The following is a 16,229-nucleotide window of genomic DNA, read 5'->3' on the forward strand; positions in this document are numbered from 1 at the left end:
TGAACTTCACTGTATTCAGCAGCAAGGAGAGTATCAAACAATTTAGAATGAAGCATATGCAGTGCCGCCCTTGTATTATTTTGCTGTGCCAGAGTTTATGGGAATGCTGTAACCACTCACATTTTTTGCTCACCTTTTGCTTATCTTTCTCCTTTTTAACTGTTAATGCTCCTCGTTGTTTGTCACCAACTTTCTGCTTTCGTGTGTGTTGAACAGGTGCCAGTTGTGGCTGTGACAACAACAGGAGGTGGGATAAGAGCTTTGACAGCCATGTATGGCAGCATTTTGGGTCTTCAGAAACTGAATGTTCTGGACTGTGTTTCATACATCACTGGCTCATCTGGCACAACATGGTAAGGAGGTCATTTTATAAGGTTTTATTTGATCCTTCTCTAAGCTTCTGGGAATGAGAGAAGTGCTCAAGGAATGTGTTATCCTGCTTGGAAATACATTACAGGGTTATGCCAGCATAGCTACAGCATCCTAGCTATTCAGCTACAGTCCCCGTAGACACGGCCTAAGGGTAAAATTTTCAAAGTTGCCTAAGTTCCATTTTAAAAAGTGATTTAGGCACTTGGGACCTTAAGTCTCATTGAAAATCAATGAGATTTAGGCTCCCATGTCACTTTTGAAAATGAGACTTAGGCTCCTATATCACTTAGGTACTTCAGAACATTTTCACCTAAACCTAATTTTTTCTTATTTTCTAGCTAATAGTTCTTTTCCTGGCACTTAGATTTCAGCTAGCAAAAATAATCATTATTTTAGGTAATTTAACCCCATTCATGAATACCAGTGGGGAGTCATTGGATAGCATTCCATACAGTATGTATTCTGAATGGAGTGGTGTAAAAATTACTAAATGAAACAAGGAGAGTTTACCTGAGATTTGTGAACATTTCCTCAATCCTGGGTAAGGTTTCAAGCTGAGTTTTGAAGTGAACCTAGATTGAATTTTTTTGCGTTGGAGTGGAAACCATGTTGAAACTTGGAAATCATGTGGATTTGCACATCTTTGACCCCAAACCCAATGTTGTCAGATGAGTTTCCCTCTGGGCTTTGGAATTTGTTCATCTCTGAAACTCTAAACAAAACATAGGTGGAGTGAGTTTAGTTTAAGTGAAGGGAATCTGAAAAAAGTTTGCATGAAGCTTTGCCACATAGATTCTTTGAGTTTCACAGGCTCCTAATTCTAATTCACTGTTGTCTTTAACATAGTATTTTCTGTTCCCAGGACCATGACAAACTTGTATGAAGATGATGATTGGTCACATAAGGATCTAGGGGAGCTAATCATTGAAGCTCGGAAGCAAGCATCCAAATCCAAAATGAGTGCTTTTTCCTTGGAAAGTCTGAAGAATTATCATAGGGAGCTCAGTCAACGCACCCAAGCAGGATACAAGACATCTTTTATAGATCTCTGGGGGCTCATGATTGAATCCATGTTGAATGATGGGGTACTGTATACATCCCTCTTTTCACTAAGGATTATGGTCTCTTTCTAAAAATTAAAAGAGAATTAAACCCTAGGAAGAGAGACCCATACAATATCTTTATAGAGTTATTCACTCAAAGAAATTCCACTGTGTTGATGGCAAATCAATATCAGAATAGGACCTTATGATCACATGCTAATGATAGTGAGATACAGAGAGAGTTACTAAATTTTGTGACTTAGTGAATAAATGAACAACAGAAGAGAAACAAATCAAGGGCAATGAAACACGTACTGCATTTTCATGTATTTTCTCAACTGTAGTTTCAGGCTAATTATTTAGGACAGAGGTTCACAATGTGAAGGGTTGCAACCCTCTTGCCCTTCTCACAGAGTGAAATGGCAGAGGGGAACCTGGCTAGATCCTGACTACCGGTAAATGAAAGGGGAATTCAGATGTGTGTGGGCAAGTTTTTGTTATGGAAAAGGGGTATCAGTATGGAGAAGATTGAGAACCACTGATAAGTTAATATGGACGCTCCCCAATTTACGCAAGCGTTCTGTTCCGGAATGCCTTGCATAACTCGAATTTTGCATAAATCGGGAACGTATACCTGACCATTATGCAAAAAAAAAAAAAAAAAACCACAAACTTTCTAGCTTACGGATTTTTTTCCGTAAGTGCGGATTTGCATAAGTCGCGTTTGCGTAACCCGGAGAGCATCTGTAATCCAGAGTATATTAGTAAATTAAAGAGATAAGGTGGGGGAGGTAATATCTTTTATTGGATTAGTGAGACAGTTAGCCAGAGCTCACTAACAGAAGTTGGTCCAATAAAACATATTATCTCACCCATCTTGCCTTTCAAATATCCTGGGATCGACACAGCCACAACATGGCATATACTAGTAAATGTTGTGTAGCATATTTTGTAAAAAAATAACCAAATCTTAGTGTGCTGAAGCTCCCCTAGAGCATCAGCTACTAAATCTTTGCTGAGAACTGGAGACTGTCAATTTTTGTGGTGGTTATAAGGGGTGTCATTCAGCAAGGTGTACCTTAGTGAGGTTCAACTGTATTAAAGTACATTGTATGTTCAATGCAATCATTAAAAATATATAGTGGATCTATGGCTCTGTCAGACCTTAAACTTACAGGACCTTTAAAATTGCTGTTCATCAGCTTGTGGCAGCTGTTTTGGATTTTATCTCAAGCAGGTGTTTCTGTGGCTAACTTTGAAAGTTATTGTAAGATGTGCACAAGCAAAGCTTGAAAAATGATAGTGTCTCAGTGGTATTGCCACACTAATGGTGAAAGAAGCCCTTTCAAATTTTATGGGCAAAGCCAAACCCCTTTTTCATGTGATATTTTTCTTTCTTATTCTCGGGCCAGAAGTTATTTTGTAAAATTTGATAAAATTCTGTTTCGCTGTTTTGAGAGATTGTTTTTAAAAAATATTTCATTTCAGATTTTTTTCCCCACTATAGATACAGTAGAACCTTAGAGTTACGAACACCTTGGAAACGGAGGTTGTTTGTAACTGAAATATTTGTAACTCTGAACAAAACGTTATGGTTGTTCTTTCAAAAGCTCACAACTAAACATTGACTTAATACAGCTTTGAAACTTTACTATGCAGAAGAAAAGTGCTGCTATCCCTTTATTTCTTAGTAGTTTATGTTTAACACAATATTGTACTGTATTTGCTTTTTATTTTTGTCTCTGGTGCTGCCTGATTGTGTACTTCCGGTTCCAAATGAGGTGTGTGGTTGACTTGTCAGTTCATAACTCTGGTGTTCATAATGTTGAGGTTCTACTGTATCTCAATATTCGCTTTTTCTAAAAAAAACAAACTTTGGAATTAATTTGGGAGGAGTGTCATTGACATGGTGGCTTGACAAAATCATATTTTAAAAAGATGACATTCAAATATAGGAGAACAGTAGAAATAGCATTGTCTATCCTATTTTTTGCACAATACATGAAAATGCAATGCTAAGGATATACTGTTTAGTCTGCAAATTCTAGTATCACACATTGAAATAGAGTGTAGGCTGGTTAATAGGATCCATCTTAACCAAGACCACTCAGAGGCCCCTGACTTCTACCCAAATCTCTCTTCCTGTGAGTGAAGTACATAGAGGAGAACCTAGGAGGGAATTCAGACATTTCAGTGACTTCCAAACTCAGATGTTGTGGTAGTGCAATGATTAGTGTATGCAGCACCTCCACCAGTACATGGAGCTATATCCTTATTTTAGTGTTAAGTTGTTGTCTTGTGTGTTATGTTGTTGATCTGACCTGAGGGAGGAGTGGGGGTTAGCAGAAAGTTCAGTCCTGTCAGTGTGTGCTGGAGTCGGTACCTGCAGTAGCCCAATAGAACTCTGTGATTCTATAAGCAAGTATTACAGTAGATTCTTGTGTCATTGCTGTTGTTTCTCAGTTAACCATTTTTTCTTCAAAAACAGAAAGATGAACATAAACTCTCAGATCAGCAACGGGCAGTGAATTGGGGTCAGAACCCACTGCCCATCTACCTGGCTCTCAATGTCAAGGACAACATTACCACTAAAGATTTTAGAGGTAATGATTATATTTCAGAGTTACAGCTGAGTTTAAATCTAAGAAGTTCCTACTTAGGCTTGGACACACCGATGGGATAACACGGGAACCTTCCAAACTTTCACCCTGTGACTGAAACAATCCTATTAGGAGGGTTAACAAAGTTTGCATACTTTAGCATACATATATTATTGTGTTTCCTTATGTGTGTGCACATATACACTGGGATCTAGCCAGGGCCTGAAGTTAAATGTGCAGAATTATGGTGAAATAGGTTGTTCTCCCAGTATTACTCCATCAGCCTGATTGGAAGCAGGGATTGTGGACATCTTGTAAGAGCCCATTCTCATGAGATTTCCAGACACATCTTGCAGACCTTAGAGGTCTAGATATTCAGTTAAGTATCTGAACTTATAGGCCCTTAAAGAAACTAATTCTCTGAACCTTTTGGAGATCACTCACCACTAGTTCAGTGCTTCTTTTGCATGACAAATCAAAAGGAATAGAAGTCAAATTACATCCTGGTCTCCCTTTCATTGGAGGAACGAACCCTTTCCTCAATGAGAAGGAAGTTGAATCTATGTTCTCTTTCAGACCCAATATTGCTCCATCAATGAATCTGAAATGGACAGGAAGTGGAAAACAAAGTGGTGTTACACTATTCTCGGTCTTCATTTGACACATTCATAATTCTGATTTAGAGGGTGTACATGGGATTGAAGTGATGCATAGACCTCTTGCTGGCCCTTGCATAGGGACAAATATCACCCTATATGTATCGCTTACATTTACTTTGGTACATGAGTGTTCTGACCATTGTCAGATTAATTGTAAATATACCTTTTACCCATTTGAAATAAAATGTTTATATCCACAGAGCACTAATCCCATTCCACTGAGAGTTCCCATCCATTCTCTTTGCAAGAGTGGCTATGCCCCAGGAGATGCTCCCCAGTGTTTGCAATGCTGCCCACCTTTAGGTCCTGTCAGGGGAGAGCTACTTGAATTGTCATTTGGGGCTGCATAGGAGCCCTGTCACTATAGGTTGCCATGGGGACATGCTGACTCATTACTCCTCCCCATTGCTCCTAGCCTTGCCCCTCTTCTGCTACTTTGGTTGATTGGCTGCAGGCTCCCCCATGGAGGGGTTTGGGGTTCCTTGAGCCGCCACAACCCCCAGACTGGGTGGACCAAGGTGAACTATGTTATAACCTGAAAAAGCTGAAACTCAGAAGGTTTATTCTACTTTTAACTCTCTTTACCTGTTGGCTAACACCATGTCTAGTTACCCAATGCAGTTAAATAGTTTTTTGTGGCTCTGTTTGCAGAGTGGGTGGAGTTCACCCCCTATGAGGTGGGATTCCTGAAATATGGAGCCTTTATTCGTGTGGAGGATTTTGGAAGCGAGTTCTTCATGGGCCGGCTGATGAAGAAGCTCCCAGAATCTCGGATCTGCTTCATGCAAGGTGTCTTATTCATTTGGGAAAGTGTTTACCTAATAAGAACACTAATAGCAATGGAAACCAGTGCCTGGCAAGCCACTGTTCTGTGACTGGTTGTAGTGGTGCAGTATTAATTGCAGAAAATGTTTCTATACCTTAATGAGCAGCAGATAAAGTTAAATGTGATTCTAAATCTTCCTAATTGTTCTAAACAGTTGCACTTGGTTTCATTTTCTTGTGATTCCAAATGATAGATTCAGAGCAGATATGAGATTTTATACACCTTTAACACCTGAGTTTGCAGAAAACATCACACACTTTTATATTCCAAATCTCTGCAGTTCAGCCCCTTAGGCGTAGCTCTACTGTTAATTTAGAACCCTGAGGAATACAGCACGATAACATTGAAAATTTAGCCCAATAAATAGCAGCATGTCTAAGCCCAGTAATAATGTCTTTCATTCATACTGTATGCCAACATCTCTTCAAGGATTTAAAGAATAGTTACATGTATAAACAATATATAGTAGCAAACGGGGGGTTATGAAAGAAGCTGGAGAAGCAACGTATAAAAGAAAGCAACAGAGGGTCCTGTGGCACCTTTGAGACTAACAGAAGTACTGGGAGCATAAGCTTTCGTGGGTAAGAACCTCACTTCTTCAGATGCAAGACTTGCATCTGAAGAAGTGAGGTTCTTACCCACGAAAGCTTATGCTCCCAGTACTTCTGTTAGTCTCAAAGGTGCCACAGGACCCTCTGTTGCTTTTTACAGATTCAGACTAACACGGCTACCCCTCTGGTATAAAAGAAAATTATATATCCACAGAAATTTGAAAAAAGAGAATAAATAGAGATATAGAAAAGTCTGATATCTTCTGGCTGTTAGAGAGATAAGAACTAGAGCACCTCAGAATTTTTTTTGACAAATTGTTTTCATTGAATAATGCTGATTTGTCCAAACTGAAACTGTGAAATTTCCTGACTTAACGGAAAAAAAAAGTTGGAAATTGTCAAAATGGGAAAGTATATTGTCATGTTGGTTTTCTGCTTCAAAATGATTTTTGTTTTGAAATGTAATCTAATTGGATGGGGGAAAGGGTCTAATAAAAGAAAAAAGTTGAAATCAAAATGCAAAATTTCAAAATTATCAAAACAAAATGTTTCAATTGACCTGAAGTGGGGGAAAAATTGGAATTTTAATTTGCAAATATTTTTGAGATTTTTGACTTTCAGAAATGGGCAGAAAAATGTGAACTCTCAAAAATATTTGTGGGATGGGAAAACTGTGTCCCATCCACCTCTAATGATAACCTCTGTGGCTGATTCCCTGAATTCGTGCTGATTAGAGAGAGATTTAATTTGAATTTTTTTTTATTAAAATACCTTTCTATTAAAACAAAGACTTTTGAAAAAGGTTATTTATGTATTTTTAATGTTCTGGGTTTTTATCAAACTAAATATTTTGAACTGTGTTCCCTTCCACTTTTCCACCCTTCCATTCCTGTTTGCTACTGAATGCAGTAGAATGAATGATATCTAGGGTTCTCCCTCACCCCCCACACTTTTTTACTTTTCTTTTCTCTGTTTCCTTCGGCCACTCTGTAACTTTTCAAGACTTTTTCCACTTTGGAAAAGTTACAGAATGGCAAAAGGAAAAAAAACAAAATAAGTTGGGAATGGGGGAGCCTGACTTTGGAGATTTTTTTTATTCTACTGCATTCAATGACAAAAAGGGAGGGAAAAAAGAGAAAGGGGACAAATTAAAATTCAAAATTGTCAAAGACATATTTCAGGGAAAAAGAAAAACAAATTGTTCCAGGTTAAACACTAGGAAATGGAAACAACTTTGAAATATCCTCTGAAGTTTTTACCATTTTTGAACTACCTCTCTCATTGAAATACAGAGTTCCAACAGCTGAGGAGCAAAAGCTGGATTGAGGAATCTGCCAATATTTGGATCTAGGTGACAGTCCAATTTCAGAGGTCTCTTATTTTGATAATTTACAGTGATTATAAATATGGGTGTAAATCAGCTTTGCAAATTTAATTCATATAAGATCTATAGACATTGCACCCTCAGGAGAGACTTGCTTTACAGCCTTCTTTTCCTGCTCCAGGAATCTAGTTGTAGAAGCCTGGGCTATATGTTAAAATTAGAAAGAAACGTGAAACAGATTTGTGGGGCGGGACAAAAGGTCATGTTCACTACAAATGCATCAGTCTTCACTTGGACTCATATGTTGCTATTAAATCTCTTCCCCTTGATAGGAATGTGGAGTAGTGTATTTTCCAAGAATCTCTTGGATGCATGGCATGCAGCTGACAATTCAGAGGACTTCTGGCACAGATGGACCCAAGACAGAGTGACTGAAATAGGTAAATCTGGCTTTCCCTTCCATTTTGTTTTGATTGCTCCTGTATGCTCATCTGATGTGAGAACTATACCTTGGCAGTGTGCTCATTCTCAGGGCCAGGAAAGGTAAGCAATCCCTGTGTTGCTGAACAGCACTCTCTTTGATTGATCTTGAAGCAGCAATAATAAGATACTCTTTAGTGAAGGAGAGTTGCCATAGTGTGGGGCCTAATGAAAAGGAGCTGAGGAAAAATGAGGTAGTCTCAAGATGTTGTCTCATAAGGACCGTGAAGAAGAATTTCCTCTACTGAACTTAGTGTTCATGCAGGAAAGCACTTAGTGTTGCTTCCCACATAAAGCATATTTTGCCTGTGTTCTGGAATCTCTGCTAACCCCCCAGTTTGTTTCCAGATGCAATTCAAAATGTTGCTTTTTACTCTAAACATTTCCCCTGGACTACGTTGGACACTCCCTTATTCCTTGTGTGAAACAGCGGCAACTAAGGTCAGCTGGACTGCACAAACTAACACCTTTGGGTGTAAATGGGTGGGGCTGATAGCAGGGCATTTTCAATGAGGGGTCTTTGACGCTACAATTTGCCTCCCCTTTTCTCTGCATTTGCTGACTTTGAGGTCACGTTACAAAGTCAGTCTATTTCCCCAGTTTTCCTAAGCTAGGTCTTACACTAGGGAATTATGTCGTTATAACTATGTTGTTTATGAGTATATGAAATCCACCCTTGAGCGATCCAATTAAACTGACATGACCCCCTGGTGAAGACAGTGCTATGTTGATAGGAGGGCTTCTCCTGTTGACATAGCTACTACCTCTTGTGAAGTTGGAGGTGAAGTACCTATGCCAATAGGAGAACCTCTCCCATTGGTGTCAGTAGTGTCTTCACTGAAGTGCTACAGCTGCGCTGGTCCAGTGTTTTAAGTGTAGACTTGCCCTTACTGTTGGGGCTCTGTGGGAGTAAGTAGAGCAGGGGAGGGAAATGTTAGTTTTGCTGGGACCAGGAAACTATTAATATCGGCTTTAGGCCTACTGGATTTGAATGTTGTTGTTTTATTTTTTGTAATGTATACATATTTATTTTATTTGGACCTTTACAAATGAGCCCTTCTACAGTTTTGAGTGCATGTATCCAATATACCACACAGGCAGTGAAATTGTGTCACAAATGGTCTTCAGAAAACCCAGATCAAGGGAGATGAAATAGTCTGGGCCAGTTCTTCCAATTGCTTCCCCCAAGGAAAAGAATATGACAACATTGTCTAATTTGAATCTCAGCCCTCATTCTGAAGGTGCATTAAGGTCCTGATCTAAAGCCCATTCTTGTCTGTTGAAAGACTCCCATTGACTTCAGCGGGCTTTGAATCCAGACCTTAGGCGCATGTTTAGAAAATTATATAAATAATAAATCATTATTATTACTACTATTGCAGAAGACTATTCCACACCTCCCCCCTACCTGCCCCTACGACATGGATAATTTATGATATTTCTACCACCTTTCTTCAGAGGAAGAGCCTGATCTACCTGAGAGGCCACATGAGATGGCTACTTGTATGTACACTCCTGCAGGAGGCATTTCCAATGCACTTCGAGATATTTTAACGGATCGCCCAGCGGTATCAAAGTACCACAGTTTCTTAAGGGGTTTTCAGATGCACAACGAGTACACACAGCATGAGCAGTTTTCTAAATGGAAAGGTATAGTTCTGCCACTCAGTTTTGAGTGGCTTCCTTTGAGATAATTTGGGGGTCTGGAATTTAGTTAGGGAAACTTGTATGTCTTAGAGAGAACTGAATGGACTTTATGTTTAACTCATGCATCCTGAATAGGACAGGGAGAATGAATTAGCTTCATTTTTTAAAATCCGTTCACCCCAAATCGCAAAACTTGAAGCTAATTTTTAACAGAACTATTTGATTCATCTATTGAATTGTTTGGAGCTGAAAGTGCTTAGTAGAATTGTGTTAGTGGGACCCCACTCATTTTGCTGTAGGTCACATGGAAAAGCTCTCTCAGGTTTGGCATGATTCATAGATTTTGATGAACAGACAGAAGAGACTGAATGGACGGTCAGAAGAAATGCCTTCTCAACCTAGGAGAGGCTGGCTACTAGAGCCAGTGCCTGGGGTGAAGTAATAGGAGGATACCAGAAATGGAATGACCATCTATATCAGAGAGGACCCATGTCAAGGCATGGATTCTCAGCCTGAGGGTCATGGCCCTCCGGGGGAGTGAGAAAGGGAATTCCATAGCTCCAGCTAGATTTTAACAACTTTCCTTTTCACCTAGATAAAAAGGGATCCCCAAATGATAGGAGGTGGGGTCCTGAAACTCTCCCCTCTTGTAACATGGGATATCAGTGCAAAAAATGTTGAGAACCACTGCTGTATGGCACGGGCAAGCTATAGTGGTATAGCTGTCACAAAGCAAAGGAAATTGTGCATGCCTTGGGCGGGAGGGAAGCTGTACTTCTCTTTTCTGTCTGACCCTTGAAATTCAAGAGGTAGCAGATCTGCTCCTGCAATGGTTCATTTATAAGAAATACTTACCTTTCAGACACTATGCTAGACTCTTTGCCTAATCAACTGAGACACACTGCAGAGCATCTGGAGCTGGTAGATACTGCATTCTTCTTTGATACCAGTTACCCACCACTTATGAGACCAGAGAGGAAAGTGGATGTCATCCTGCATTTGAACTACAGTGGAGGATCACAGACAATGGTAAGAGTGGTCAGCTTCTCCTTTGTTTTCTTCAGTAATGGCCAGTTGTCTGTAAGTCTTTATTAGCCAGTGTTAGTAACTTCCTACTTTTAAATATTAGAAGAAAAAAGTGATTCCAGGAGGAAAAATCTTGATCTAATTTGAACTACTTTGTAGATAGTGGCATGTATCCCTGTTTTGGGAACACTGGTCTATGCACTACATTTAATTAAAGCATTGTGTGGCGTGGCACTAAGCAGTAGTGATGGTTGAAATGCCACTTCCATTAGAAACCTGTCCCATATTTTAAGGAACAAATTCAACTCTCTGACAGCCATTAGGGTTTGAATGTTCATTTTCAGTCCACATGTGATTGAAAAAAAAGTTTGATAAAACTTTAATTGGTCTTTTTTATTTATTTACTTCCTGAGTTATCCAAGTGTGATTTAATGAATGAAAATATTCTTCACATGCTTGTTGGTGTTCCCATTTAAATGTCAGACTTGTTTTATGAGAACAGCTCACTAGATTTCAGTGCATTAGAGTCAGATTTTGACTGAGAGTTCTACTTCTGATTTGTCCTCAAACACAAACCCTAAAACGGAGTCTAAACCAGATCTGCCGGCCACCTCCCTGACCCATCTATATTTAAATGCAGACATTATCTTCAGTAACACCATTCTTTCCTTTGAATTCTTGCTGTGTTGTTCCCAGTCCAATTCCTGTTTTACAACTCTCTTGGCCACTTGTGTCTTTAAATGAATAGTATAATTTTGAACTGTCTTTGCAATCTGTACTAAGTGTTTTCCTGTTTTGTGCAGTAAGATTATTTTTGGACAGCCCTTCACGGAACAACACCTTTTTAGGGTGACCAGATGAGGGAAAGAAAATATCGGAACACATGGGCGGGGGAAGGTGCAAAAAAAAAAAAGCTGAGTCAGTCCCACCGGTTGAGCAAAAAAGAAACCAGCGCTGCCGGCGGATATCTGGACAAATTTATCGGGACGTCTGGTCACCTTAAACCCTTTTAATGTAACCCATGTGTCGCCAGTCGCTTGCATTCCTATTGGCATCCCAGTACAATCCCATCCTGACTTTTGTCTATTTGTTGGTTCTAATGTTTGTTCTGTTCTACGGTGATCTAGCCTCTGGACCGGGCCTCCACGTACTTCTCAGAGCAAGGAATCCCATTTCCTAAGCCTGTGTTGAATGAGGAAGAAAGGAAGAATCTAAAGGAGTGTTATATGTTTGAAGATGGAGAGAACCCAGGTGCTCCCATACTGCTTTATTTCCCACTTGTGAATGACAGCTTCCAAAGATACATAGCGCCTGGTAAGTAAACAGCAGTCAGTCGTTGCATTACAGTCAGCATGAGCAGCTTGCTCACTCTCTAGAGCTTTGTGTTTTATTTCATGCCAATAAACATTTCTCTTGTCTGGGTCCCTTTTTCTACTTTCAACATGACTGACTTCTAAATGACCACTTTCAGCCAGTAATATCACTCATTTATAGAGTTTGGGCAAAAATTTTCAGTTTTCTGGCAACTCCCAAAAACTCGAAAATAAAAATTTGTTTTGGATTCAGCCAAAACCAATTTTTTTCAAAATTTGTGACGAATTGAAAAGTTTTTTATTAAAAATTCAAGCTGAATGAAATGTTTCATCTGAAATGAAATGTTTTGTTTCAAGTTCAAGCTTTTTTCATTTTTAAATTTTAAAACGTGAAAATAAAGGACATTTAAAATAAAAATGGTTTTGAATCAAAAAATCAAAATGTTTCAGTTCAAAAATATCAAAACTTTTCCCTCAATATGAACATTTCAGAGAATTTTATGTGAATTCATAAAATGTTTCTGTGTTGCAGAGTCTGAATTTTTCACTGAAAAAAAGATTCTGTTTGAAAAATTTCACCCAGCTCTACTCATTTGTTCTGTATGACAGCCCTTATTTTAGTCTCACATTTACCTGAGGCGGGGTCTACACTACCCGCCTGAATCGGCGGGTAGAAATCGACCTCCCGGGGATCGATTTATCGCGTCCCGTTGGGACGCGACAATCAATCCCCGAATCGACGCTCTTACTCCACCAGCGGAGGTGAGAGTAAGTGCCGTCGACGGGAAGCCGCAGAGGTCGATTTTGCCGCCGTCCTCACAGCGGGGTAAGTCGGCTGCGATACGTCGAATTCAGCTACGCTATTCACGTAGCTGAATTTGCGTATCTTAAATCGACTCCCCCCTGCAGTGTAGATGTAGCCTTAGTCTGACTCAAACTTGGTGTTATCGCACCAAGTATTAGTGTAAATTAATCAAGGGGTACGTCTATACTTACCTCCGGGTCCAGTGGTAAGCAATCGATCTTCTGGGATCGATTTATCGCGTCTTGTCTAGACGCGATAAATTGATCCCGGACGTGCTTGCCGTTGACGCCGGTACTCCTGCTTTGCGAGAGGAGTACGCAGAGTTGACGGGGCAGCCTGCCTGCCGCGTGTGGACCCGCGGTAAGTTCGAACTAAGATACTTCGACTTCAGCTACGTTATTCACGTAGCTGAAGTTGCGTATCTTAGTTCGAAGTGGGGGGTTAGTGTGGACCAGCCCAAGACCACAAAAGTTTAACATTGAGGTTATAGAAAACATTCGGTTTAATATAGGTTCAGACACCTTTACAATATTTTTTTATTCCATGACTTGTTTTTTAGGCCTTTGTTGAACAATTCGGAAGGCCACAACAAATTATTTAAGTCTTGGATGGCTGAGAGCTAGGCTTTCAATATAAATCATGTGTTCAACATGTAAGTTACTTGAGGCAGCTGTGGGAAAAGGTGAGGCATTTGAGGTTGTAATTCTCTCCATATGTTGGTGTTACTCAGCTTTACGTAACTTTTTTCATCAGATTTGGGTACTGCAGTTTTCTTGTTTTTCCAGGGTTTACCTCAGACAGGGATCTGGATAAGGAGGAGGTGAAACTGATTAGCAGACTTTGCAATAAATCCAAGGAGCAGAGCAGAATTTCAGAGCAAATTCACAATCATTAGACTTGATTAAGCATCTGAAAAGAATTTTTTGTTCACCTTGCTGTATAACTGGTATTAAGTGTCAATTGATGACATAGAAAACAATTGTACGCCTTCACAATTTTTTCCCTGAAACAAAATTCTGTTCCTATACAAATCTCCACTGCTCCTTCTATTGGCCACAATGATTTACAGTTTTAGATACTTTTGGACTGTCATCTACTCATGGATTATGAGGGAGTAATGGTAACTGTGTCATGTTGAAAAAGGATATGTTAATCATATGAATGTGGGTATGTGCCACTATTTTTTGTGTCTGTAGTTAGCTAAGATGACATGGCCTTTCTCTGATGATATGGAGTCAGCCACCATCATTCATGACTTTGTCTCTTCCTTCTCAGTCTAATGCACTGTGCTGTGCTTGGGGATACTTTTGCAGACCACTTAAAAACTTCAGCGAGTACAAAATGTAGTGGGCCATCTGCTCAGTGGAGTGAGCTCACATTTGCACATTATACCTGTGGTCTGTGAATTGTACTGACTTCCTGTGTACTGTGGGAGAAATTCAAGGTGCGGGGTTTCATTTATAAAACCTTGAGGACTTTAGGATCTGGCTATGGGTTCTACACACAACTGAGGTCTGGAGAAAAAGTGCTCCTTGTTGACATCTTCCAAAGTCCAAGTTTAACAGCCTTTAGAGTGCAGTGCAAAGCATATCTTTTAAGTTGAGCAGTTGTTTGATTTCAGATGATTGTTGGGAAGGTTTTTCTGATGGGGTGAAGCAGACATGAGAGGAGGCTGTTTGTACTTTATACTGTGGGCCAGGTGGTTGTTTATGTTGCAAAACTACTGGATGAATCAGAGTTTTTTCTTTTTATGATCATTTCTGGAGATACCAGTTTTCTACTTCTTCCTGCTCTCAACGTCCCGTTTTATTTTTTCCTCACTGTCATTGAACCCTCTTCCTCTCCAGACTGGGTGGTAGACATGCAGTCCTCTGTAAGACCTCTATAAATGACTGGAGGTCTGGACAGTAGGAGGTGCTGACAGCAATGCAGTCTCCTTCATCCTCACACTCATCACATTAGGGTTCAGATTTGAGACTGACGTTCCATAGATCAAAGTACTGGATTGGTAATTAAATCTGTCAGCACCCTCTGGGCTGTTCTTGACACAGTGTATTAGATGGATATGTACCACAGCGTATAACAGGGCCTCAGTAGTGAATCCCATTGTTTCTGTTTTTTTCATTCCCCAGGTGTGGAACGCAGTGCATCAGAAATAGAACTGGGCAAAGTTGATGTCTCCAGTTTCTATTCTCCATATTCTACAAGGGAGGTCTCACTGAAGGCACAAGATTTCAACAAGCTGCTGAAACTAACTAATTACAACATCCAGAATAATGAAAACTTGATTCTTCAGGCCTTGCATGCAGCTGTGAGGCGGAGAAAACAATCTCAGACCCAGTCCCCATCCCAAGCACAGTCATCCTCCTGAAAGAAATCTTTCCTGAAACCCCTCTTCTGGCCTTCAAACAACCTCCCAATCTCTCCCAGATCATCATCCTCACAGACAAGGACACACTAACTCAAAGCGGCATCAGACCCTGCCAGAACAACAGATGGAAAACCTGCAGACATATCTCCAATGATCAATGCCCCACTCAACACTTCTTTCAAGAAACATGGGTTCTACACATGCCTATTGCAACATGTCATGTACCTCATCCAGTGCACTAAATGCCCCAATAACAACTATGTGGGTGAAACCAGACAATCACTATACTTTTGAATGAGCTCACACAGAAAAATGATAAAGACAAAAATACCCTATCACTTGTGCTGAACGCTTTTCACAAAGCGATCACTCCATATCTGATCTCTCAGCTGTCATCCTCAAAGGAAACCTGCACAATTCCTTTAAAAGATGTGCCTGGGAGCTTAAATTCATAACTTTGCTAGACAGTAAAGTCATGGACTGAACAGAAATGCTGGATTTATGGCTTATTACAACAATCTATAACTCACTATCCCTCCCCACTCCATCTTTCCCCCACCCTTTCCCCCTCTGACTGGTAAGGTGCTAACAGGCTACTTTACCTTGAATGATCCCTTGAAATATGTGTCAACTATTTATGCTAAACAATCTGTTCCGCCTTGTATTTAGCTGTGATACTAAGGGCTTGGCTACACTTGCAAGTTACAGCCCAATAAAGGAGCCCCGGGCGCACTAGCTCACTTCCCATCCACACTGGCAAGGCACGTAGAGCGCTCTGTCTCCACAGCTACAGCGCTGCTGGTACTCCACCTCGGTGAGAGGAATAACGTTTGCTGCGCCTTGGCTACAACGCACGGGCATCAGTATGAATGAGGTGTTGGGTTACTGCGCTCTGATCGGCCTCTGGAAACGTCCCATAATCTCCTTAAGTTAAGTGGCCACTCTTGTCATTGTTTTGAACTCCTGTAGGAGTGTGGAAATGCCCTTTCAAAGCTCCATTTCTGACAGCCGGCATGCAAGCCATTAGTGTGGAATGCTGTGTGTGAGAGAGCGAGACGGGGGGGGAGGAGGGGTCTGCTGCTGTCTGAACTTACAAGACAGCATGCTGACATGCTCTCAGCCCCCCAAAAACCCACTCTCTTCCCGCCACATACACATAACACACTCCCTGTCACACTCCACACCCCCCGCCCATTTGAAGAGCATGTTGCA

General features: G+C 40.4%; 1 protein-coding gene across 2 annotated transcripts in view; it reads left to right on the forward strand.

Annotated features, from left to right (window-relative positions):
• LOC128836592 (cytosolic phospholipase A2 epsilon-like) overlaps positions 1-15,781 on the forward strand; it is a 49,797-nt gene extending 34,016 nt beyond the window's left edge. For both annotated transcript variants that reach the window (XM_054026995.1, XM_054026996.1), the window contains exons 12-20: positions 217-353; positions 1,235-1,457; positions 3,904-4,018; positions 5,326-5,463; positions 7,708-7,815; positions 9,314-9,505; positions 10,365-10,531; positions 11,656-11,842; positions 14,779-15,781. In XM_054026995.1, coding sequence (XP_053882970.1) covers positions 217-353; positions 1,235-1,457; positions 3,904-4,018; positions 5,326-5,463; positions 7,708-7,815; positions 9,314-9,505; positions 10,365-10,531; positions 11,656-11,842; positions 14,779-15,017 — 1,506 coding nt within the window. In that variant the 3' untranslated portion in view covers positions 15,018-15,781. The remainder of the gene's footprint in view (positions 1-216; positions 354-1,234; positions 1,458-3,903; positions 4,019-5,325; positions 5,464-7,707; positions 7,816-9,313; positions 9,506-10,364; positions 10,532-11,655; positions 11,843-14,778) is intronic.
• The last annotated feature ends 448 nt before the right edge of the window (positions 15,782-16,229 follow it).

Source organism: Malaclemys terrapin, chromosome 4 (assembly GCF_027887155.1).
Source record: "Malaclemys terrapin pileata isolate rMalTer1 chromosome 4, rMalTer1.hap1, whole genome shotgun sequence".
Taxonomy (NCBI): domain Eukaryota; kingdom Metazoa; phylum Chordata; order Testudines; family Emydidae; genus Malaclemys; species Malaclemys terrapin.